Below are 23,674 nucleotides of genomic sequence, written 5' to 3'. Positions count from 1 at the left end.
AAATTCTCAGATGACGAGACTGAAGGTCTCCGAGATCGCTCAGCTTTAACCTATTGACCGCGTATTTGCGAAGAGACCTTGATCTTCTTTAGTACGGTCACGAAGGGTTGTGAAATTAGAAATGACAAAAACAAACTCTTGCAAAGGAAATTTATTGCGTAGTCTGCAGTGCTTGTTTAGCCAGACAAAAAATCTCACCGAGGCAAAACTATCAGAAAAAGAAACACTTCTTTGATATTTACTTACTTACTTAGTAGCAATGTGTAATGCGTAGCCTCTTACAGAAACATGAAAGAATTAATAAATTTAAGCTTTACCGAGGCAAGTTCCTCGTTTCGCCTGTTACTCGGCTGCCTGCTCTAAACTATTTTTATCAACGATCGATAAAAGACCTTTCTTCAGTTACATTGTTTTAGTGTAATTCACGAAAATAGCCCAAAACTGAATTAGCAAAAATATCCATTGCTTCATTATTTGCTTAAACACAAGAACGTAAAAGTATAAAGACATATTGTTTGAATATTAAATTACATTTCTTGTGTGACAGCCGGTTAAGCAGGATTCCCAAGGCGGTGGGAACCGGGAGAAATTGAGAAAAATTTCACAACACCTGAATTTACCTTAAAAAGGCCAATTGATATATGTACTGAAGCAGGGTTCGTAGTTTGGGTCTTGACATTGAACTTCAATAATCAAGTCATTCCAAAATCCAGCTTTTCAGTGGAAATCGTAGAAAGTTAGTATGCGCCATGCAAGTCCATGACAATTTTGACCCTTACTACATGAGTAAACTAAAATTCTCAGATGACGAGAAAGGTCAGCTTTAGCCTATTGACCGCATAGTTGCAAAGAGACCTTGATTTTCTTTAGTACGGTCACGATGGGTCGAGGAATTAGAAATGACAAAAACAAACTCTTGCAAAGGAAATTTATTGTGCGTTCTGCAGTGCTTTAGCCAGACAAAAAATCTAACCGAGGCAATACTATCAGAAAAAGAAACACTTCTTTGATATTATACTTACTTACTTAGAAGCAATGCGTAATGCGTAGCCTCTTACAATAACATGAAAAAATTGATAAAATCAGGATTTTTACCCAGGCAAGTGTCTCGGTTCGCCTGTTACTACATTTGTGTTACTCGGCTGTTACTAGCTTCGGCCCTGCTCTGAACTATTTTTATCAACGATCGGTAAAAGACCTTCAGTTCCATAGTAGCTCACAGTGTAACCAACGAAAATAGCCCAAAACTGAATTAGCAAAAATATCCATTGCTTCATCAAAATTGCTTAATCACAAGGACGTAAAAGTAAGATATATTTTTGCTCGATTTGCATAGCTTGTTTGAATATTAAATTACGTTTCGTGAGTGACAGCCGGTAAGACAGGCGGGAAAACTTTAACTGTGGTTTATTGTTCCATAACTTATGTATTAATACATGGCTAAAAATTTTTCCAGAGGATCTTTTAAGACGAAAGGGAGACACAGCGTCAGAAACGCTCCACCAAGACAAACTTTCCACTAAGAAATTTGTACGAATCTTTTTATACTGAACCTCTTTTCAAACCTTTTGAAAATTTAATTAATTAATATGTTTACTGAGTTCGCGTGACAAAACCTGCATGAATATAATTATGACATGACATCACTTTTTCACATCACCGCCAAAAATAACCGATTACAGAACCTCTGACCTGTGGCCCCGGCAAAGGTATAAAAGCAAACTTGTTGAGCAAATCGAATCAGTTTAGCTTCGGGCTTGCAAGATTCTGCACTTCTGAAAGGATCAAACAATTTGTCTTTTCCACCGGGTAAGTAAAAGTCGTATGCAGCATCTTATAGGCATTTTATTTTGGCTTTTTGCTCTTTTCCTTCAGTTCTTCAAAAACATTTAAATGCACTCACATAAGCCTATTCAACACTAGCAAGACTACTAATATAACAGCGGCTTCTTTATAGTTTTCTGAGAGACTTGGTGCAAAAGACATGTGCTTTTGTAAATTTTGTAGCGCAATCGTTTATGAACATTTCTTCGACCTGCACTTCCTCAATCAAACGTACAAATACAGAATTTTCAAGGCTTGTAATTGCAGCATTAAAAAAAGGTTTTAAAGCGATCAGGTTGTCGTGATCGAACTCTTTTAAGTTGGTCGATGTGAGCAAGACAAGGAAACCTTTGTTGACCTTTGTTTGTTCTTTGTAACTTTCTCCAATGCTGTAATATTCTATTTTTGCCCGGCTAAGAAAACGCATTTAGTTCGGGTTTACTGTCGATTCAATTATTACCGATCAATTAGCAACTGGCGCTAGTTCAAATTCTGTGATATATTTTGACAAGTTTGATTAGAAAATTATAATTCAAGGCAATAAAAAGTAAACACATGCATGCTAGATAAAAGGCAATTTAGATTCCAGCTGTAAGTGGAGCCGTAACGAAACGCTCCGAGAAATGAGTTCGTGACTTTTGAAATACCGCTTTCGTCATCAAAGAGTTACCTTACCTCGCAGAGCTAACTCGAAAACGTTTTTTATTTCGCAATAATTGTATTGTTTGACAGAAAAGGCTTACTGGGTTACAGATGATCAATTAGATGAATCATTGTATCTTTATTTTCCTTTTTTAGGAACTCCTGTAAAAGCAATGACTTCAGCGGACAAGAACACAAAAACCATCAAGTCCTTGGTTTTGTTTTTCAACGCTATTTTCTTTGTAAGTTTACGCGCATATGCATGGTCATACTTAACCACAATTTGGAACGAATTGCAACTTTTTAATCATACAATGGCTGGGTAATGTAATGAGATTCTGGAACTTTTCTCTCGATTTTAAGATTTTCCCCGGCGAATCGCATCAGATATTGTAAAACCCATTTCAAGCCATCAACTCCTTGCATCGAAATGGGTTCTTAAAATCAAGCCATTTTGTTGGGTTTCTTGCAATATGGGTGTGTTCTCTTATGTATCAGTGAATCCTGCTAAAGATTGATAAATTAATTAAAAGCACTTTTTTGTCTGTGATTTTGTTTCTAGGTATTTGGCTGGGTGCTGGTAGGTGTTGGCTCATGGGCTCTGTATGAGTTTGATGCTTATGAGGCTGTCTCAGTATCTGTACCTTATGCAGCCGCCTCTAAGCTTATCATTACAGCTGGAGTCTTCAATGTGCTGGCCTCGTTCTTTGGCTTCTGGGCAGCTTCAAAGGATAACAAACATTTGTTCGTTATCGTAAGTTACTAGTTTAAGTTTTTCAGAAGATAACAACTGTTATCCGCTTCTATGAGTCCTCAACATCTGGCTGAATTGTGAAAATAAAGTTTTAAAATCGACATAGCCGGATGAATTGTTTGTTTTTATTACAGTCAAATAATCAATCAGTTTGACATATTTTATGATTCCAGTGTAGTAATACGAAAGTTACATTTTGCACTTGGCATTTTACGCATTCATTCAGTTTACATTCAGTTAGCCTTCACACAAAAATGGGAAGGTACGAATTAAAATAGTTGATCATAGTAATAATACTTACTGAGGAATGAAAATTTTGGATCATGCGAGTGTTTTTTAGTCATTACATATTTGTTTCAATTCGCAGTTTTTCCTTGTCCTTGTTGTGATTCTTGGATTAGAAATCTCGGCAGCAGCTTCGGGATATCACCATCGTGAAAAGGTTGGAATTTAATGCGAATACATTTTTTTTTTTTTTTTTAAATAAAAAAAAAAAAAAAAAAAAAAAAAAAAAAAAATGAATAACTTTCATTGCATAAAAAAAAAAATTCGCATTTTTTTTAAATTTTTTAGAAATATTTATTTTTTTTTTTTTTTGGGGGGGGGGGGGGGGTAAATTAAAAAATTTAAAAATATTTAATTTTACAAGAATTTTAGAAAATAATAAATTTAGAATTTTCGCCCAACTCGCTAAAATCACTAAAATTAGTAGCCGCTAACAATAGTTACCTTAAGGTATGCCATGAGTTAACAGTTGTGAAACTTATTATTCGCCTGATTGACTGCAAGCCGAGCGTACAGAGCTCTATGGTCTACTCCCAGGGGAGAGGCAAACAGAGGGTTGAACAAATAGAGCTCTAGGGAAGTAAAGAAAAAAAAGTGCCATGTGCTGGTTTCTAAAGAATCTGAGAAAATTGAAAAATATACGCACGGCAAAATTAGAACAATTACGTACAGAAGAATGCCGATTTCTCAGTCGATCACCCGATAACTCAAACTGATTTGTTTCCCTTGGAGTTCTTGGTCCGCTCTACAACTATGTTACGCCCGATTCCACGAAAAAATTTTCGTTTCCCTTGGAGTTTCTAGAAATCGGAATTCTACTGTTATTTCTCTAAAATTATGGAAGCACTCTTTATCAACTCTTTATGTCAGACGTTGCTAATGTTATCATAGCCCCAATGGATACCACCCTCGTTGCTGAATGGGCCACCCTGGTAAAATAAAGTAAAGTTTCCTTAGTTAACTATTATGCCATCAACATGTTAACATGTCGATCCCACAGCCACCATTGAAGTAAAGGGGGTAATTTTAACTGTCTTCAGAATATTTCTAGGACTGCGTAATATTTAATAGCGAGTTGACAGTAAAATTATTTTAAAAAAAGTCAGAAATCCTTTCCTTATATCATCATTTTGAACCCTTTTCAGGTCAGCCAAACTCTTTATGATGACATGATTTACACAATCCAGAAACTCTACGGAATAAAAACTGATCCGTCCAATGCGCTCGATGCTCTGCAAGAGAACGTAAGCTAACATTTTTACCATGTTATGTATTTTCGTTAATACACATTGAACGCAAATTTTTATCTACTTATACGTTCCTTTGGATAACGTGTAATTGACGTTAGTCTACTAACTAGCTCTGTTAGGTGTTGGGTGGTGGTCCCCTCCACCCACCACCCTGCCCTCAGAGAGCTTGCTCGCAAGCTAAAATTCCTCATAAAAAATGAACGTATCCACTACTTTCTGTCTAAGAAAAGAGAATTGTGTGTTGACTTTAAAATTAAGGCGTGTTTGATGTCAGGGCAGCTTACAAATAAAATCAGACTTCTCGACCAGCGACGCTCGTAACATAAATTGAAAACTTTAATCCCCAATGAGCTCGGGCAAAATCTGCTTAGTTAAAACCTTACCCCCACCCTAGTAAAGTCTGTGTCCGAGCCAAGTGGCCCATACAGCCCGATGATTATCCCCCTTTCTCTAGCATTAAGCGACTAGGATCATTGCTACTCCCCCTGGAAGGGATGCTAGTCCATCGCAGGGTTACACCCCAGCAGTAAATTCGCCAGTACCCATTTAAACACCTGGGTGGAGAGAGGCACTAAGAGAGTAAATTGTCTTCCCCCAAGAACACAACGCAGCGCCCCGTTCAGGGCTCGAACCTGGGCTGTTCGACTCGGAGTCGAGCGTGGTAATCATAAGGCCACCCCGCGCCTCCCTTACCCCCACCCTGGGCTCTAACCAACCCCCCCCCCCCCCCCCTCTCTCATCCCTTTCCGAAGTTTTATATAATTTACATTAGATCGAGGTAAAGTTTCGCTGAGGTCCTGTCAAAATGAATATTTATCTGTGTGAATTCAAATAACTGCCATAAAATTTCATCCGGGTATTTTAATTTCAGGGAAGGTGCTGCGGGGCCTACAACTACACGGATTGGCGAGACTCGTACTTTACAAAAGGAAACGTGTCGGTTGTTCCTGAAAGTTGCTGTAAAGAACCACGGCGCCACTGTGGAGAGAATTTTGATATAGATAATATTTACACCAAGGTATGTGTTCTATACCTGTGTTCTACAAGAGAAAGTGAACAAGAAATTTAAGGTGCGATGGTGTAACTACGCCCACTATTAAGATAACGTGAACCAATCACACTGGAGAACGAAAACGAGGCATCTGCTAACGAAAACGAGGTTGGCACATGAGACCGCGCGCTCTCTTTGGTCCTCTTTCGTTCCGGGTTTCGTTTCATGTGGTTTGGGTCTACAAAAGGATTGTGTTTGATATTGTTTAAAATAATCTTGCTACCTAGGTCAAAGCACTTTTTGCGATTTCCACTTTGAATAAACAGAAGACTGTTCCAACACTTCACCGTATACGCCTGTTCAAGCTACCTTTCCTCTCCAAATTCAGTCATTTATTTCCTTTATTTTTATGTCAGTTTAGCAAATCAATACCTAGTACAATTCAATAACATAATTGAAATTTGCTTATGTTAAGATGCGTTGTCATGCTGTAATATCTTTAGAGTTTCAACAGCGTATTTGTCGTGAAAACTTCGTTGCGTTCTTAGTACCACCATAATTAATTTTTGTACGACTTTTTCCTTTTAATCCAGGGCTGTTATAAGGAGCTCTTGTACGGTAAAATCAGGGGAAAACTTTACTATGTTGCGGTCATTGCTGTTCCTGCAGCTGTGTTCAAGGTAAGACGAAGCAAAATAGTACAATACATTTTGCTTATTGCCAACTTCAAAAAAAAAAAATTTAAAAAAAAAAAAAAAAAAAAAAAAATTTCCTTCATATCACTAAAGTCAACAGCGAAAGTCAACCGTCGAGGCGAATTCGGAAAGCTGACTTTTTGCGCGTTAGTCCAGCCCTTGCTCCGACAAAGGGCCAACGCTCGAAATATCATCTTTACGACTTTGAATTCGCTACGGCGGTTGACTTGCTTTTATCACAAAAATTTCACTTGTCAGTCGACATAGGAAAAGTTTCTGTAAATCCTTAGTGTTTAGAAATTAAAATTCAAATGGTTTTCCTGTGCGACAGTAACAATCAATTATGTTTTCTCCAGGTCCTGGGTGTCCTGTGTGTTTTGCTGTTGATCATGAGAATGGAGCAAACAGCGGAAAAAGTACCTCTGTCCGTGCCTCGTATCTGAGAATGTAACATTACTTATCTGACCGTTACATTTTATTAGCTCGTGACACAAAAATTGCGTGACAATGTTAAAAAGAATATCTGCTGTCACGCCACCTTGTTGCTTGCTAACAACGATAAGAGGGCGTGGCAACGTTGGGGTTCCACTACTATTTTTATTTAGTAACGAACATTTAGGAATAAGGAACTATTTAGCCTTAGCAAAAATAACACTTTATTTACGCGTTTTTAATGAATTTGCTTTCGACTACTGTATATATTTCATAAAGCATACAACGGACAAATGTTTAATATTTTCAACGGAGAACTCTTCAAATGTATCCGCGGTGCATGCGTGCAGACTGATTTCCTATGACAGAAACTTTTTACGCAGTTTTCGCGCGGGCGCGAAAAATGCTTCTTTTTCTGTTTTTTTTTTTTTTCATTATTTAACAGTTTCAGCTTAAAATGTCTGATTTTTTTTTTTTTGTAGATGTATCAAATGCTTAAATTTTCTAATGCTTTTAGCATTGTTACGATTGTTAGCTGTATGTGTTAGCTTTATATTATTTTTAGAGTTGAATCATTTGACTTCATAATCAATTGTTTATTATTTTGTAGCTACCGTACAAATCTTTTTAAGGGCCCGACAGCCCGCACAGAGACCTAAAGTTGTTTGTCTTAGTTCAGCGCCCTTAGCTCTGAGTTATAGTTTCGATTCGTGGTCATGTTTGGGTTTGTCTTCTAACCTTGCTTGACCTTGAGTGTAGTAAAACCAAAACCAAAGTTATTACTCTGGCCAATCAAAAAGGACACAGACAATCCAGTAAACCAATCAAAACTGGAAGCAAATTCATGTAGCTGGCACGAAGCGCGGGAAAACGTGCGCGAGCGAGTCACGATTGGTTTTGGTTTTACTCCTGATTGGCTGAGAAAGTGGCGCGAGATTTTTAAGCCAATCACTAAGCGTAGTAATGCAAAACCAAAGCAAACGCAATTTACTTTCGACACTCAAGTGAAAACTGCTCTATAGTCTATAGTCTTGTGTTTTATTACTTTTAGTTCTTCCTAATTTGTCATTGATCGTTTACTCTTTATGTCAGTTTTTCATGTAGATCTGCTCAAGTTTAAGGTCACTGAGATTCGTTCCCAAACATGTCTACTAACCTTGAAAAAGTGGGAAAAAAAAAAAAAAAAAAAAAATTTAAAAAAAAAAAAAAAAAAACAAAAAGTTGGAATCTTTAGCTACCGTATATAGTTGTTGAACCTTTGCGGTTGTAGTAAAGGTAGTTAGTAGTTAGTCAGTCGCATACGGTTTAGAAAATTATATAGGGTTTGAAGAGTTTCGCAATAAACTTACCTTTTTTATTTCAGAGGTGCGCGTTGTTTCTTTACCACTGTACGTGAACTAAATCATAGCTAAAGAACATGAAAGGGAAAAATGTTTTTTTTTAGTGCAGCTTATAAAATATTTGAAATTTTAAGTTGGAGCCACTATCAAATCTTTGAGATAGTAAAAGTAAGTCTGCGTTCAGACATAGTGGACCATCAGGACGGATTTTATTACGGTTTCTTTGACATGAAGCAAATACGAGTTTCCTCAGTACTTCCCCTGGATGGGGCCAGGAGCCCATTACATTTATCGAAAAAAAAAATTATTTCATTGACTCCAGGGCTAAATTGCCTTAGATCATCATCAATCGTGATCCTTGTAATCACTCCTTAAGATAGAAAAAAAAAAGTATAAATTAAAAAAAAATTGTCAGTCTGGCCTGGAGGAGAGACCCGAAGTCCCGGGTGGAGAATTATGTTAGGTCCGCAGGGCATGCAAATTTGTAAGTTGTGTAAAATCGCACTCTTCTTTCCGCAACAATTTTAACATTCGAAAAAGTTGCGCGATATGGCGTATCATTGAAAATTTTTTGTATTTCCCTTTAATCGTTTTTTTTTTCTAGCCGACCCAGTTCGTATTTGATTGAAAATGCGCTGAAAACGAATCAAACACAAAGTGTTGTAATTTGAATTGTGAAGCGCGCGCAAACGTCAGAGGCTAATATCCATACAACAAGAAAAGATGAAAAGAAACAAAATGCCGTGAAGGCAAGTTTGAAGAATTTTGAAAAATAGTATTTTCTGAGTAACTTGACAATTATCAACTTCTTATCGGGCATCTCAACATGAAACTTAGCCGCTTATAGTTTGCACAATGAATAATATAAATCAACTACGAAATTAATCTGCTTACAAGTTTCCTCTCCGCGTCTTATTTTCTGCCAATGTTTATCGGCCGTCAAAATTGTTTTCTGCGCGAAATGTAGATACAGAAACACCAGAAAATAAATCTTACCTTCCTCGCTGATGCTTCTGGAAGTAACCGTATGGCAAGTTACGCAAGTCACGAGAAAACAAATGAGCATAAATGCTTTGATTTTCCCTTGTCGAAAGAAACGATTCCTTTCGTGTCGCAACTGATTCAGTCTGCGACTGAAGTAAAAACCAGACGTAATAATTGAAAATCGTCGTCGATGGACATTCTACCGCGCGCGCCGACACGCCAAGTGCGCGAGCAAGGATCTTTTCTCCGGTGAAAGAATATGAAAAGCCAAGAAATGCTTGAAGGTGTTTTTTTTTTTTAATTTTTAATGTTATAACCCCCTGCAATTTTTGGGACAATCGAAAAGCGGGCCAGAATGACATTGCCGATGAAGGGTTTGTGCATTTCTTACTGAAAATAATGTGGAGCCCGCTTTATAACCTAACCTTGTATACGACCAACTAAAGTAGGTTGCGATTTCGATGACTCGCGAGACTAGTTTCCCAAAGTCTCATTTTAACTGCGCTTTTACTACTGCAAACATGTTCTGAAGACGCTAGGGTCTTTCGGACTGTAATAAAACGGTGCAAGTAGAGAAGTTATAGCTCTTATGTAGATGACATGTTACTGCCACTTAACTTTCCTGCCTGCACGAAGTCTGTCATTCCACTTGTTAGTGTTCTTATTTTTCCATGGTTGGACGGATCATGCTCAGTGTTGTTTCAAGAGCGCTGTCTACCTCTTCTTCAGAGTTATTGTCGCCACTGGCACTAAAGATGTCTTCCCGTTAGCTGTTAGGATACATTGGTGGTAAACTGGTAAAGGTCAAAATCTGTTTCCATGACAACGTCGCGTGAGGTTAAAGATAGACTATTTTGGACCTTTCGAGGCTGATAACTCAAAAACTACTCGGTGAAAGTTTTTCGTTTTTACATATTTTTATCCAACTGATAAAATTAACATTTTTGCAAATTTTTAAAGAAATCTATCGAAGGGATTCGGAGCTACGTTATTTTTGCATAAATTTAAGGTGGCTCTGAAAATTTCTGACAGAATTTTTTAAAAAGTTATCAGATCGTTTCTTTTGTCCTTTAGACAAAAATATTTGAAAAACAAAAACTTTTACCGTCTAGTCTCAGTGTACTTAAACGGTCAAAAATAAGGTATCTTTGACCACTTTTGTTGTTGCCATGGCAACAAATTTTGACGTCACAGTGACTTCAATTTGTTTATTAGTTAAACCTTTACAAGGATAAATTGAAAGTTAAACCTCAACATTACGGGTGAAGCAGCAATAGAATGCCAAAGACGGGAATATCTAAACTATTACGAGCCACCTTAATGAATTCAAATTGACTGGCCGCTTCACGACGATTTTTATTTCATGCAATCTCAGAGGCAAAGTGTCCTCCCTGTCCATTGTGTTATCTTATAAATCTTTCACTTCGTTGTCTGACGGATTTATATAATAACCATACATTATAGCCCACGCCCTCATTTCAGCTTGCTCGTTTCTAGTTATATCTCCTGTAAGGTTGGCTTTGGAATTTTGATGCGAGGTAAGAAAACTGCATGTGATGTTGGCAATTTGTAATATGACTTTTGATGCGTGTAGTAAGCTGCTGCACACTTAAAGACCCTTTTGGCTCCTTCTTAAAACATGATAGCATATTCATAGAGAGTAAAAGTGTCCTCAATAAAATGTGTAACGGCAATCCGCATGCTGATTTTCAACATGAAGGGTTAACAGTGGCCCGATTTATACTAGAGACGGATGATCCGTCTGGACGAACTTGCATTTTAATTAGGCGAGCATTTTTTAGTTCGTGCGATAATTCGTCTGTGTATAAATACGGGCAAACAAACGACGGATTATCGGTCCAGACGGACTATCTTTATAATTCGTCTGAAAATATAAAGAAGCCGCTGGACCGATAATCCGTCTGTTTGCCCGTATTTATACACAGACGAATTATCGCACGAACTAAAAAATGCTCGCCTAATTAAAATGCAAGTTCGTCCAGACGGATCATCCGTCTCTAGTATAAATCGGGCCAGTGACTCTATATTTACCCGGGAAATGTGACAAGTCGTGAATGCTGGCTTTGATGAAGCTGAGAGTCCTCTTCAACCTGCTTCAACAGTTCGAAAGATTTCAAACACTTACTCGATACATTTTCTGCTGCTTCACTAACAATGTTTATGTCCAAAATGTAAGCTGCAGTTGGATAACAGTCATTTCACGCACAAGTTGTCAGCTTATTTTATTTACGACAATTTTTTGAAAAAATTTCCTAAAAATTGTCAAAAGTAATCAAGACCACCTTGTGATTTGTGAAACGGCATCGCTTCTGCATGCATTGCGTGCCATTTATTATTTTACGGCTAAAATATTTACTTTGGATTGAAGTTTTTGTGTAACAGAAAGTGGCACATTATTTTTGTGCAACAAGAACTGCCGTAAGTAAATCAAAGAAAAAATTGAAAAAGAAAAAAAAAGTAGGCACCGAGGGGATTTGAACCCATGACCTCCTGTTTACTAGACAGGCGCTCTAACCAACTGAGCTACGGCGCCTTAGATGAAGATCGATGGTAAAATTGTAGTCTTTAAACAAAATGCCATCGCAAATGACCGTTAACACTTTGTTCTTTTCACAGAAAACTCCATTGTGTATTTTCTGAGAGTTATAAAAGTTGTATTTATCAATCTCTGAATATAAAACAACCAACAAAGGATGAAAAAAAAAGCCTGTTTTGCTTTCTCCTTTTGTCGAGCACGCGATGGGATCTCAGGGGAGGCCCCAGAGTCCTAAGCAACCAATCAGAACGTGCGAAGTGAGGCGTGAATTGACAGCGCGGTGACTTTAATCGCCAACGGTACTCGCTCTCAGTTTGGAATCCGTTTCTTTAGTCTACTGGTTCACTTCTTTGTACCATAGAGTAATATTTTGCTCTAAGGTCCGTTTCTGTTTTTCCTAGCACCATTTATATTATTTAATTTCGTCTGGTGCAACAAATTTTCACAATACCTCCGAAAAATGAGACTTCGAACGCGGATTCCACCACGAGCGCGATGTTCATTGCTAGCTCTACCCGAAGAAGTCGTCCTCCTTATTTTAAAACGTTTGACGGCAAATGAACTAATGGGCCTGAGAATGGTGAGTATACAGCATAAACTTTGATTATTTAGTTGAAACGCAAAGTTTTTTGCTTGTTTTCTTCAAAATTTTCAAGGTTGCGCGACCGTTGGAAAGAGCTCGCTCACGGACGCGCCGGTCGGACTGTGACCGTTAATCGTTCGTTTCGTTGCTGATTTCATTCTCAAATTTTCTGCGTTTTCAGGTGTGTTCAAGATTAAAGCAGCTTATTGATGATTCATCCAGTCTATGGGTATCAGCATCTTTTCTAGGAGTTTGGCCGTCACACAAAAATCTGCCTCTTCTTCAAAGGTTTGCTGTTGATTGTTTGATGTAACGGAATTCAGTTGGTTTGCGCGTCATTCGAATTTCCCTCCATTTCCATACATCAAACGGCTTTCTCAACTCACCCATGAGTTTTGTCTAATTAAAGTTTTATAAATTTGTGTATCTTACTATATATTATTATTATTATATTGCTATTTAGGGCGGCCAATCTAGGAAATCCTGAGGCACTTATAAAACTTGGACTCGCTCATTTGTATAACGAAGGAAGTAAGTGGTCATGTCATGTGATGTTTTGAACAATAAACTTATTTTTGTTTTAAAAATCTAATAATGTTTTACACTTCTAACGGTGTTTTTCCGTGTAAAGAACTGTAGGGATCTAAATATCGCCTACAGCAAAATATTAAATGCTGCAATTTGTTTGACCTTGTACAAACAGGAAACTTGTCATCAAGGAATTTTAGTCACAGTGCAGGGCCTATATTTAGGGTGTTTATTGTTAATTTGCTACTGTTTTGATTTTTCACACAGTCTTGTCATAAGCAAAGGTCAAAAATTCATCATCAAAAAATAATAATCTAAGGCAAATGAGGCTAACAGCTGATATCAATATTAAATTTTCAGTGACATGTAATAACACCAAGGCAAAAAGCATGTAATGCTATGCACAGGAAAGGTCACTATCCAGTGAATATAAAGTGTTTTGCTGTAATACAAAACCAGTCCCACTGTATAGTGGTTAGTTTATCCAACAAAAATTGTTAACTGTCGACGCCAGCTGTTATTGCTGATAAGTAATAAATACAAAAATTAAAACTACCGTAATGATTCGATTTAGCGCCCTCCTTCCAATAAGCGCCCCCCTTCAAATGTGTTTTTGTAAATAAGCGCCCCTATTCCAATAAGCGCCCCCATTCTAATTAGCCCCCCATTCTTATAAGCACCCCTATTCTAATAAGTGCCCCTTTTGAGTAACTGCCCCTACTAAAGTCATTGACGCCAACTAGATAAACTCTTGACTGTTCACCGTACAGTGCGTGTATACATTTACTGCTAAAATGAACAATTATTTTAAAAGTAACTGAATTTTTAACAATTTCTGACTGTTGCAGTTTCGGTTATTGTAAGATACATTTGGTTGTTTCTCAAAAATTAAATAAGCGCCCTTTCCCGAATAAGCGCCCTGTCTCGAATAAGCGCCCTCCCTTGAGGTGCCAAAAGTAAATAAGCGCCCCGGGCGCTAAATCGAATCATTACGGTATGCCATCTTCATTTGTGGCCAAAAATATTTAGTCCAACTGATAAGGTGAATAATATAAGTCACCTATCTTGGACAGTTAATTAACCCTTTTTGTTGTCCACCACTTTAAGTTTCAGAAAATGGAGAGAAGGGTGTCAATGCAAAAGAAAATGGTCGTCTTGCTGCAGAATTCTTCTTTAAAGCTGAACGCACTATTCAAAATGGTGTGCCGTTCACTTGGTTTTTTGTACGCCCCCCTTGGGCACCGTCTGGTGTGTGTTGTAAATCGTGTGTCTTCAATAGTATGGTGGAACTTTGTTCAGATTCTGAGGTATGCATAACAAACTTATATTATTTGTGTATAACAACAAAAGCAGTTTCCTTTGAAGCCATTTTTGGGTCATCAGACAACATTTAGTGGGGAGGATAAGTGATGCATATTTATCCAATTAGTTTTTGTAAAGGGGTTTACAGTCAAAATACTCAGGGTATGCCGCCTAGAATTCTGGAATAGTTTTGATAAACAGCGAACGGATTACATTATTCATTTCAAACAATCAAATTTAATTTGAATATTGAAGATCATCCAACTGTGAATGCATAAGCACGTGAGCATGTAAAAAATAAACCAATTTGATTGGTTAATTTTTGACAGGTTCATGTGTTCATGGTTAGATAATCTACAGTGTTCAAATTAAATTAGAATGTTTGAAATGAATAATGAAATCAGTTCGCTGTTAAACAAAACTATTCCGGAATTCTAGATGGCACGCGGTGATGCGCTGAGTATTTTAACTGTAAAACTTAGTGTACAAGCAGTCGCTTTTCTTGATCTGTCAAGCGTGAAGTGAAAAAGTGTGTGGAAAAATGTCCGTGGAAAATCTGTGAGTGAGATGTGCCAATGAAGGGCCTACCAACTACTATGTCTCTTTCCTTGATTCTCTGCAGCCATTTTCCCACTCTCGCTCTTTCTTGACTTCACGCACAACAAAGACATAAGGGGACTGTTCTAATCTACATGGAATTTATTTAGCTACCAGCACTTGTTGTTGGACCCTGCAATTTGTATTTGCTTGCACTTATGTAAAATATGATAAGATTTTTACATAATTTACTAATACATGTCAAGCAAAACAATGAGTCTTAAAGAACTGATTAAAATACTTATTTATTTTTCACCAGGTCAATAAGTCAATGTTGTACTGTGTGGGAAAAATACTAAGTTTACATGAGGTATGTTTTGCTTAGAGATATTGTTGAAGTTATCAACATATCATTTATACCGTCACAAACAGATGTCAATGTCAACATGCCACACTGACAGAGATAAACATAGAAGGCATTGTACCTTGGTCAAATGAAAACAAGTCCCATACTCTTTTTATTTTGTTTTTCTTTTCATAAAATTAAGCATCCACAAACTCTGTTCATTTTATGATATTTCTGTAAAAACATCTGCCTCCAAACCTGGATGGTTTGCTAAACTGGCACTTTGGTTTCCATGCCATAAACTTAAGTGACTGGGAGAACAGCAGAATCCCGATTTTTCAAACCCTCAGTTCTTGAAACTCCTGAACCAAGTTTTGTTTCCCTTGGATAGTACTTCTCTGTAATTTTACCACTGATGTAGTTTTTGTTTCCCCTGGAGGTTTTAGAAATTGGGATTCTACTGTATTGCTACTCCCCCCTCAGCAGGCCCGGGCTGTATTCTATGCAGGTTACGCCGAAGATCTTACCCGCCTTTGGCATGGATTTTATATCCCATACTGGCGTACGATCGAAGTCGGCACCTTTTAACTGGCATACAGAAAACCTTTTTTTAGGTATCAATAATAAAGGACCTTGGTGCAGAGCTATCAAAACTCTGCGTATCTTCAGTGTGGCGTGTACACGTAATGCACCCTGGCAGCCAGCCCCCTAGATGAGATGAATTTTTGTCAGGTTTTTGTAGCAGTTACCCCCAAACCTCTACTGAAAATAGACATAATTCAGTGTACCTGATTATTTTGATTGACTGATAAATTCTTTTTTCTGGATTTTAGGATGCAATAAAAAAGGAAGAAAGTCTGCAGTGGCTAAAAAATGCTTCAGGCCAAGGATCTCCTCATGCAGCCTTTGATCTGTGGAAGTTGCGATTTTGTGAGGGTCCAATGGAACCTTACTCGCGGCTGGAGAGGCTCAGGGAATTGCGAGATTGCGCCACAGCTAATCATCCTGATGCTCAACTTACTCTTGCACTTGAATACGCAAAGGGGAACCTCGGAGGGGTCACTAAAACACAAGTAGCAGAGTTTATTTCGCAAGTACGTGTAATTAAAGTTAACATTAACATCGGTTTGATCGGGTTTACAGGGCTGGAAATAATTTTCGCACATTGAACGGTCAAGATGTCCGGCCAAATCCATTTTAGCTCGGTCATACCTCGTTTCTGCTCGGACAAAAATGCAACATGTAATTTTCCAATAATTATTAAATATATGTAAAAATATAACACCTTCCGCCTTAAGAAATAACATTCCGTTTAGGTAAATTCCTTTTAACTACAGGTTACGAAACTGCACTGTTGACTGTGGAATTTAGATTGCCGTCTGGACTCTATTTTTTGCTTTGCTGATAAGATTGAATGAATTGCTCGTTACATATACGATGTTGCTTACCTCAGGTCGGAACCGTACGTTACAAAAACAGTTTAAATTTTTAAAATTTCTTTTATCAATAGTTCTTTTTTTCAAATCTATTTTCTCTTGCTTTTATGGCAAGAAAACATTTCGTGCAGAAGGTGATTTGATTAAGCGAATATATTTTCACGTCTATAAATACTGCAAGCAGTTGAATGAAAAACCGTTTTGTTTCCATGAATGAGAACCGTTTTCAAATAGTTAATACATGAAAAATAGCAATGAGATCAGAATTCAGTAATTATTAAAGCGGGTTTGCATTCTAATAACTTATCTGTTTCTTTTTTGCAAGTTCAAATTTATGCAAATTTCGTGTGAAATGTAATTTGACTCCACACTGTCTTGTTTTTATGTTCATGAATGGTGAAAACAAAATTGTTTCTCCGGCTCCTTATTTAAGAAATGTGTATTTTCGTGGATGAAACCCTGTTTCACTTGAATTGAAAAATCAATTGCTGACTGCAATCTTATTTAATTTTCCAAGTTTTAAAGTAATTTTTTGTTGAATGAATGAATGAGTGATGCAAGTGTCTGGCTCATGTCTAGCTCATTGTATTTGTCTATTGGCTTCAAACTTTGCAAATAGCACAGTAATTTTCAGTGCTTGGGGTCGCTAATCATCATTTTCAATGATTTTACAAAAGTCTTGTGGTATCCTTTTTGGAACTTTAAGTTTTTGAAAAAAATCTAATAATGTCACTTCCGGATTGTTCTCATCAATAGATGTAGATTTCAGATTTCACGTTGCGTTTCCCAGCGATTATTAAAACAACAAGCAGCTAGAAGAACATTTTTAATGGCTTCATACTTGAAAACGACAAAGTATATTCCCCTACACTATTAGTAGAAAATAATAATTCCAAACTTGCGACCGCAAAGAAAGTTTTAGTCGCCAAAGGAAAAAAAAAATAGTTACAAATTCGACCGCATCGGTCCCAACTTTGAGCCCTGTAACTATTATAAATATTGCAAAGAAGTCAAAGATTGTTTTAATCATAGTTTATAATATAAATTGTACCTTTATATTCTGAGCTTTGGAACTATATTAATCGTTTAATTCTGTGCAGGAGGAAACGGACAACTTGGGAAAATATTTTAATTTGAGACCGCAACACGCGTACGCGAATTGTAAACAACAGTTAATTCGATCAGTTCCTTTTTTCGGTTGGAAGTTTCGCAATACAGCAAGGTTTATACACTAACAGAAGGTAGACAACAGCATTGAAAACTAAGTTTGTTTCAATATTACCATTATTTTCGACTTGTGACCGGACAACATGACCGGCAAGGCGAACATTTGACCGGTCAAGTCCCCAATCAGGCCGGACATTGTCCGTTGACCGGCCGTTATTTCCAGCCCTGGGTTTATATAAATGACAGTGGTTTGATCACATGCATATGTACAGCTAGTGTTCGGGTTAAGACTTAAGTGGTAGAAAAACATTTCATTTCCAACATAACTTTCATACCACAACTGCATTGTATTCTGGACTACATGTAAATCAGTTCCATACTGGACGTCAAAGTCTTGACTTTTCAAAACTTCCACGAACTTAGCTTCGTACTTTATTTTCTGTCTTGTTCGGCCGCCATATTGGATTTCAGTCTTGCAGCTTAGTCTCCTACTCGGCCAAAATTGCCCGTGTGTTTCATTCCTCCCTATGAAACACAGCCTGCAGCTGTAGAAACGCTGAGCATCGTTTTGCGTTAAAAGGGTTTGTTTACCAATATAGTGATTGATTGATTGATTGATTGTTTTATGTTTTTTTTATTTACAGTTTGTGTCAAGATCAAAGCCACTCAATAGTCACAAGCTCTTTAGTTTTCAAACAGAACTCAACAGCACCATGAGGTATATGTGAAAGTTGTGTCAGTGAGCTCACTGAGGTGATGTGAAATAAACTGAGAGAAAAAAAAACTGTAATCTTAGAAGTGACCTGAGATGAAAGATTGCGATGGCATCTAAAATATAACATGCAAGATTCACCGCTAACAAATCACACCCAATTACACTGGCTAGCTAATGTAACAGGAATCCCTCCCCTAGCTGGGTTTACTGTGTTTGTGATTATATCAAATGTAGCACAAAGTATAAGGAAATAGATAAGATGAAATAACAAAAGAAGGCATAAGAAATTAGAGGTTTGAGTGGCCATTTAGTATGAACTAAGCAGCAAATATTTTAAAATAAAATCGCCAACTGCTGGCATATTTTAACACAATATTTTTTACTTCCCTTTTGATGTGCAGATATATCTTGGTTGACTGGCTGGTAGAAGTTGCTATTATGAAGGTAATTTTTTTCTTAAGGTCTGTTATCATTTTAGTTGTGTTTTTATCTTTCTTCACGCTTACATGTAAGTTCATAACTCTGTTGATTTCAGGATTTTCCAAGCCAGATTGTTCATATTGCTGTGAACTGTGTAGATCAGTATTTAATGAGGCGTAAAGTGCAGCGGTCAGAACTGCAGCTACTTGGAATCACTTGCATGTTAATAGCAGCAAGGTAAGTTATGTCTGTTTGCGACAGTTTTGTTGTAAAAAAAGAACGTTATACAGTACTGTTCAACAGTAAGTTGACATTCTCGACTCAATTCTCGAAACTGGATTCTGGAATCTTTGATATCAAAGCATCAAAATGTCTTCCAACCATTTGCAAACTGTTTCTTCCTCGCAGGTTTCAAGGAACAGACATTGTGACGATAAGAGAGGCTGCTTGGTTAACTGACGGAACATACAAATATGAAGAAGTAGTTAGGTAAGTTAAATTAAAAAAAATTAACAATAAATAATTTCCTAATGTTATGATTTTTAATTTTTTTCCCTCATTTTTGGTTTACAGAATGATGGGTGAAGTGATGTCCTGTATCAAAGGCCAAGTCAGAGTAAGTTTTTTTCATTAATTAAAGGTGGCTCTCCCCTGATCTTGAAGCCTGTTTGATATTTGCATACCGCCAACCTTAAAATGACTAAATGTTGAACTAATGTACTTGTTTGGATTCAATAACAGGTCCTTACCATACCAGATTTTCTGAAGCTATTTTGCTCTCTTGCTGCTGTAAGTATTTCAATATTTTATATTTTTTATAGACAGGGTTCATACATGTCTTTAAAACCCTTGAATTTCAGGAGTTCGATTTCAAGGCCTTGAAAGTACTTGAAATTGGTTTTCGGTCCTTGAAAGTCCTTGATTTTTTTATTGAACATCAAAAGGCTTCAAGGCAATGAGAAGACCGCCACAATGAGCGATGTTTTGAGTTCTTCAGCAAGCACATCAACGGCACAACAGACTGGGGTAAATTTCATGGGAAAAAAGTCCTTGAAATTTCCAAGAAAGGTCCTGGAAAGTCCTTGAATTTTTGGCCTGAAAAAGTGTACGACCCCTGTATAGAAAAAGCAGTTCTCCAGTACTGCATGGGCAAAAATGACATTATGGTATTTCCATCTTCAGTATCCTCTGTCGGTTATCTGTATTCACTGATTTTTTTTGTTTTGTATTTTTTTTTCAGGTCAGTCAAAAGACTGATTGTATTGCAGGATATGTAGCAGACTTATCCATTTTACACACAGAATGCGGAAGGTAAGATTCTCTTTGTGACAGTACTTGCCAAGTTGACAGCCAGTTAAAGAATAGGCTGCGGCAAGTTACAGGGTTCGTACAGGTCCTGAAAAACCTGGAATGTCCTGGAATTTTATTGTGGCACTTTCCAGGACCATTATTAGTCCTGGAAAGTTTTGGAAATCTGTTAAACTCAAGTAAACTGAATTCACAGAACTAACATTACATGTATAAGAAATGTATGACAGGCAGTTAGGAGAAATAATATTGGCATCTTGGGAGTGAAAGGGTAAATAATGTGAATTTTGGAGTCCTGGAAAATCAATCTGAGTCCTTGAGAAGTCCTGGAAAAGCACTGGAAAATTGTTTGTGATAAAGGGTATGAACCCTTGTCAAAGAAGGCCTCCTCTGCATTTGTGAACAAAGTAAATAGCAGATAGACAAGTTAGTTTGTAAACTTCCACCGCAGGTGTAAAGAATCCCTCCTCACTCCTAAGTTAAGCGCGGTCCCCGCTAGCGACACAAGCATAAGCATTAAAGGCAAAAGGTACTAATGCGCTAGCTAGTGGGGACAGCTGTGATATAAGCAATAGAATATCATACCTTGTGTTCTTTTTATTTTTCATGACCATCCCCACTAGCACATAAGCACCTTATGCCTCTTATTCTTACGCTTGTGTTGCTAGTGGGGACTGGGCTTAAAGAATAGTAATTTTCTCAAAAGTAACTGTTTTATCTGTACTTACTTCAGAGTATATTTTTTTAGGTATTCACCAGCCTTGATGGCAGCATCCGCTGTTCTTTTAGCAAACTCTATTCAACAAATGGGTAAGTTGATTTATGTTTAATACAATGTGACTGGCTTATTGTTGTTAGTAGCAGTAGTTTGGCTCATAGACGTCAGGGGAAATCCATCAAAAAATAGAGGACCCTGTCCAGAGTATTTGTTTCAAGGCAAGAGGGAAATCTCCTGTCCCTCAACTTCAAACCCACCCTCCCTTCCTTCCGTCCCCAATCCACCAATGGAAATCCAGTGTTTGTGTTAAATTTGTTAAGAACTTAACCTTACTGGAATTTTGTGTGTAAAGCTGTTTCACTTTCTTCTCTTTTTAACAGAGACCCCATGGCCACTGCACATGCATGAGATAACTGGCTTGGGTCTTGTGGATCTTGTGGAATGCACACTTCACTTACACCAACAATGGTAACTAGTTGTTATTTCTGTCAGCTTATAGAAATATCATGACATATCTACTTTATTAAGTTTGGTGTTTTTAATGATAACATCATATTTATTTTTGACAGTCTACTTGAGGAATACCCTGTTGACCACAGAAATGTGAAATTAAAAGCTATTAAAGAAAGGTTTGTTTCACCAATATTATTGATTTATAAGTGTGAAGTTAAAGCTAAATAAAAGTGCCTTTGTCAAATTTGCTGCTCCCGTTTGGTTTCCGATGACTTGTACAGAAATTCACGTTTTGACTGTTTCTGTAGGTACTCTGATGAACGCTTTATGAAAGTCAGCCAAATTACGGTAAGAATTTGAGTTTGTACAAATATGATTGATATGTTTCAAGGCCTAAAGGCCTGGCCAAACGGAGGCGCAAGTAGGCACAAGTTGTCAACTTGCGTCCACTTGCTATTCCGTTTAGCCAGGATTTGCGTGCTCTTTCGTTGACTTCGTTGACCTTGGTCTTGATCACATTTTCACGAAAGTTGGCGCAAGTTTTTCACCGTTTGGCTACCCAACGCAAGTCTTGCTGTTTACTTCAAGCACTGAATTGCAGCGCGCGCAGAAGCATTGAAATGGCTTTTTTTTAGCCCGTTTGGCCACCCAACACAAGTCTCTATGCAAATTCAACTTGCGACTACTTGCGTTCAGTGGTGTTACCACTGTTTGGTCAAAAAAAGGGAGGTTTCATCTTTTTTGAGAACGACCAGCCTCCTCTCTTCCTTACCGTATCCCAATCTCCCATAGACAGGCAGAAAACATTGGAACTTTTTCGGAATTAAATTAAAGCCTTTTTTGCTTTTCAGGTACCTGGTCGTGAAGAGCTATATCGCTATCTCCTCCCCAAGGTCTCTCAGTCGGAGCCGCTCGGCGATAAGCGGTCCCTTCGTGGACAGTCAGCGGCAAGGCATGCGGGCCATACGCATCACCTTAATGCTGACGACAGCATTTTGAATGCGAGTATCGGCAGTTTGTCCGAGAGTGGTTATGAAGGCGACATGGAAGATGAGGGAGACTTGAACGTTGATGAAGAACTCTTTAGCGAGCTAGCCGATGATCAAAATGGCGTGTTAAATAAACAGTCTAAAGACTTAAACTCGTCTTTCCTTAACTGGGATGAGTTTTCGAGGACTAGTTCCACACCGAGTATTCTTCACCCAGCGGGTCCGCATAGCGAGTTTGATTTTGAAGTTCAAGACATGGAAACGGACTCGGAGCCCGTGCCGATGGACAATGCAATCCACAGCGCCGGCGAGCTGCACGTGCCGGTTGTCATGGAAGCAGATGAAAATATGGAGTTAGTAGAGGGCTGTGGCAAGCCTTTAGCTTCAAACTTGCGAAGAAGACAACCTCTAAGACCAATTGAAAACAATAATAATAACTTCTCAGTGAGAGATTCCATTTCCTGGAAGTCTCAGCGAAGGACTTCTGCATGGAGTAGAACAGTTACTCACTGAACATTGATCCGTTGCAAGCTAGTTTTTCGGCGTCCTTTCTCTTTTGCCTTGTAAAAAAATTGCTGTTTTATAGCAAACATTGTGTAACTTTATACCAACATAGTACGGCTGCAATACCTCTTGTCTTAGCCTTAGTTTCAAAATGTCTGCAAAATATTCGTGACACTAGGAACTTTATCTTGATATGCGTGTTGACTCAAGACACAGTTTTACCTTGATGCTTTTCAGCTTACGTGTCTAGTTTCCCAAAAAAATGGAAAATATTATTTTTGTGAATAATTTACCACAACGCAAAATATATTGTATATATTCAACTTGAAATCATTATATAGGCATATTTAATATCTCTCGCGGTCTTCTTGGCTTTCATGATCTGGTAAAGTTGCCATCTTTGGTTGGAAAGCTAAAAAGGTTGACAGAGGTTAAGTATGCCCTTAATATTTATATAGAAGCAAATTGGAGGGTTTGCATGGTATATTTTTAAATACAATTTGTTGCTGTTTTGTGAAAAAGCCTTCACTGGGAGTTGAAGGGAAAACATTATAGGTTAATGCTTAAAATTTAACGTATTCAAAGCGTTGAAGCTAAATAAATTCAATCCATTGAAAAGTTATTTTGAAAGACTGCGTGGTTTAGTTTCATCGTCGCATGGTGTTTCTCTATTTGATATCCGTGCTCTTTTCTGACAGGCTCTTTTTCTAGTTGTTTTTGAGAGTTCGGTTGGAAATTGAGCCCGTGGTACACTTTACAAATAAATACACAACTTTTTCTGAAAAAATAGCATCAAAATAGGCCACTACCACGCCTTGTTGCGCAGGCATTTCGCTCCCCTCGAGAACGAACTCTGACTTAAACTATTGGAGACCCAGGGGTGGTTAGTCGGAGCGACACGACCGGAACGAACG

General features: G+C 37.7%; 3 protein-coding genes, 1 long non-coding RNA gene and 1 other non-coding gene across 6 annotated transcripts in view; 2 read left to right on the top strand and 3 right to left on the bottom strand.

The window, feature by feature from the left end:
* The window catches only part of LOC144631881 (calcium-regulated heat-stable protein 1-like), a 209,199-nt gene that overhangs the window by 81,606 nt on the left and 103,919 nt on the right, over positions 1 to 23,674 (bottom strand). The window lies entirely within an intron of this gene.
* On the top strand, positions 1,172 to 8,237 carry LOC144632661 (tetraspanin-9-like). 2 transcript variants are annotated; one of them, XM_078491344.1, is made up of 9 exons: positions 1,172 to 1,809; positions 2,623 to 2,708; positions 3,029 to 3,220; positions 3,588 to 3,662; positions 4,651 to 4,749; positions 5,627 to 5,773; positions 6,340 to 6,426; positions 6,798 to 8,019; positions 8,095 to 8,237. In XM_078491344.1, the coding sequence occupies exons 2-8, from the start codon at positions 2,640 to 2,642 to the stop codon at positions 6,882 to 6,884; spliced, it is 756 nt and encodes a 251-aa protein (XP_078347470.1). In that variant the 5' UTR covers positions 1,172 to 1,809; positions 2,623 to 2,639; the 3' UTR covers positions 6,885 to 8,019; positions 8,095 to 8,237. The 2 variants fall into 2 exon arrangements, with proteins under 2 accessions (XP_078347470.1, XP_078347471.1); XM_078491345.1 differs by lacking the exon at positions 1,172 to 1,809 and having other exon boundaries at positions 2,461 to 2,708.
* LOC144632662 (uncharacterized) lies at positions 4,633 to 9,347 on the bottom strand. Its single transcript, XR_013566929.1, has 3 exons — positions 9,210 to 9,347; positions 8,223 to 8,281; positions 4,633 to 4,737 (listed from the first exon to the last, which is right to left on the bottom strand). It is a non-coding gene; the product is annotated as an uncharacterized LOC144632662 (long non-coding RNA).
* Positions 11,678 to 11,751, bottom strand: Trnat-agu (transfer RNA threonine (anticodon AGU)). Its single transcript has one exon. It is a non-coding gene; the product is annotated as a tRNA-Thr (tRNA).
* Positions 12,017 to 23,384, top strand: LOC144631736 (cyclin-F-like). The gene is made up of 18 exons (XM_078490278.1): positions 12,017 to 12,334; positions 12,519 to 12,625; positions 12,801 to 12,868; positions 13,973 to 14,172; positions 15,024 to 15,074; positions 15,884 to 16,144; positions 18,298 to 18,371; positions 18,770 to 18,812; positions 18,904 to 19,025; positions 19,197 to 19,277; positions 19,362 to 19,404; positions 19,530 to 19,577; positions 20,029 to 20,099; positions 20,845 to 20,906; positions 21,195 to 21,282; positions 21,384 to 21,443; positions 21,576 to 21,615; positions 22,119 to 23,384. The coding sequence occupies exons 1-18, from the start codon at positions 12,215 to 12,217 to the stop codon at positions 22,767 to 22,769; spliced, it is 2,190 nt and encodes a 729-aa protein (XP_078346404.1). The 5' UTR covers positions 12,017 to 12,214; the 3' UTR covers positions 22,770 to 23,384.

This window comes from Oculina patagonica, chromosome 12, assembly GCF_052425735.1.
Source record: "Oculina patagonica isolate OP01 chromosome 12, crgOcupat, whole genome shotgun sequence".
NCBI lineage: Eukaryota > Metazoa > Cnidaria > Anthozoa > Scleractinia > Oculinidae > Oculina > Oculina patagonica.
This window is presented reverse-complemented; position numbering and strand designations above follow the sequence as displayed.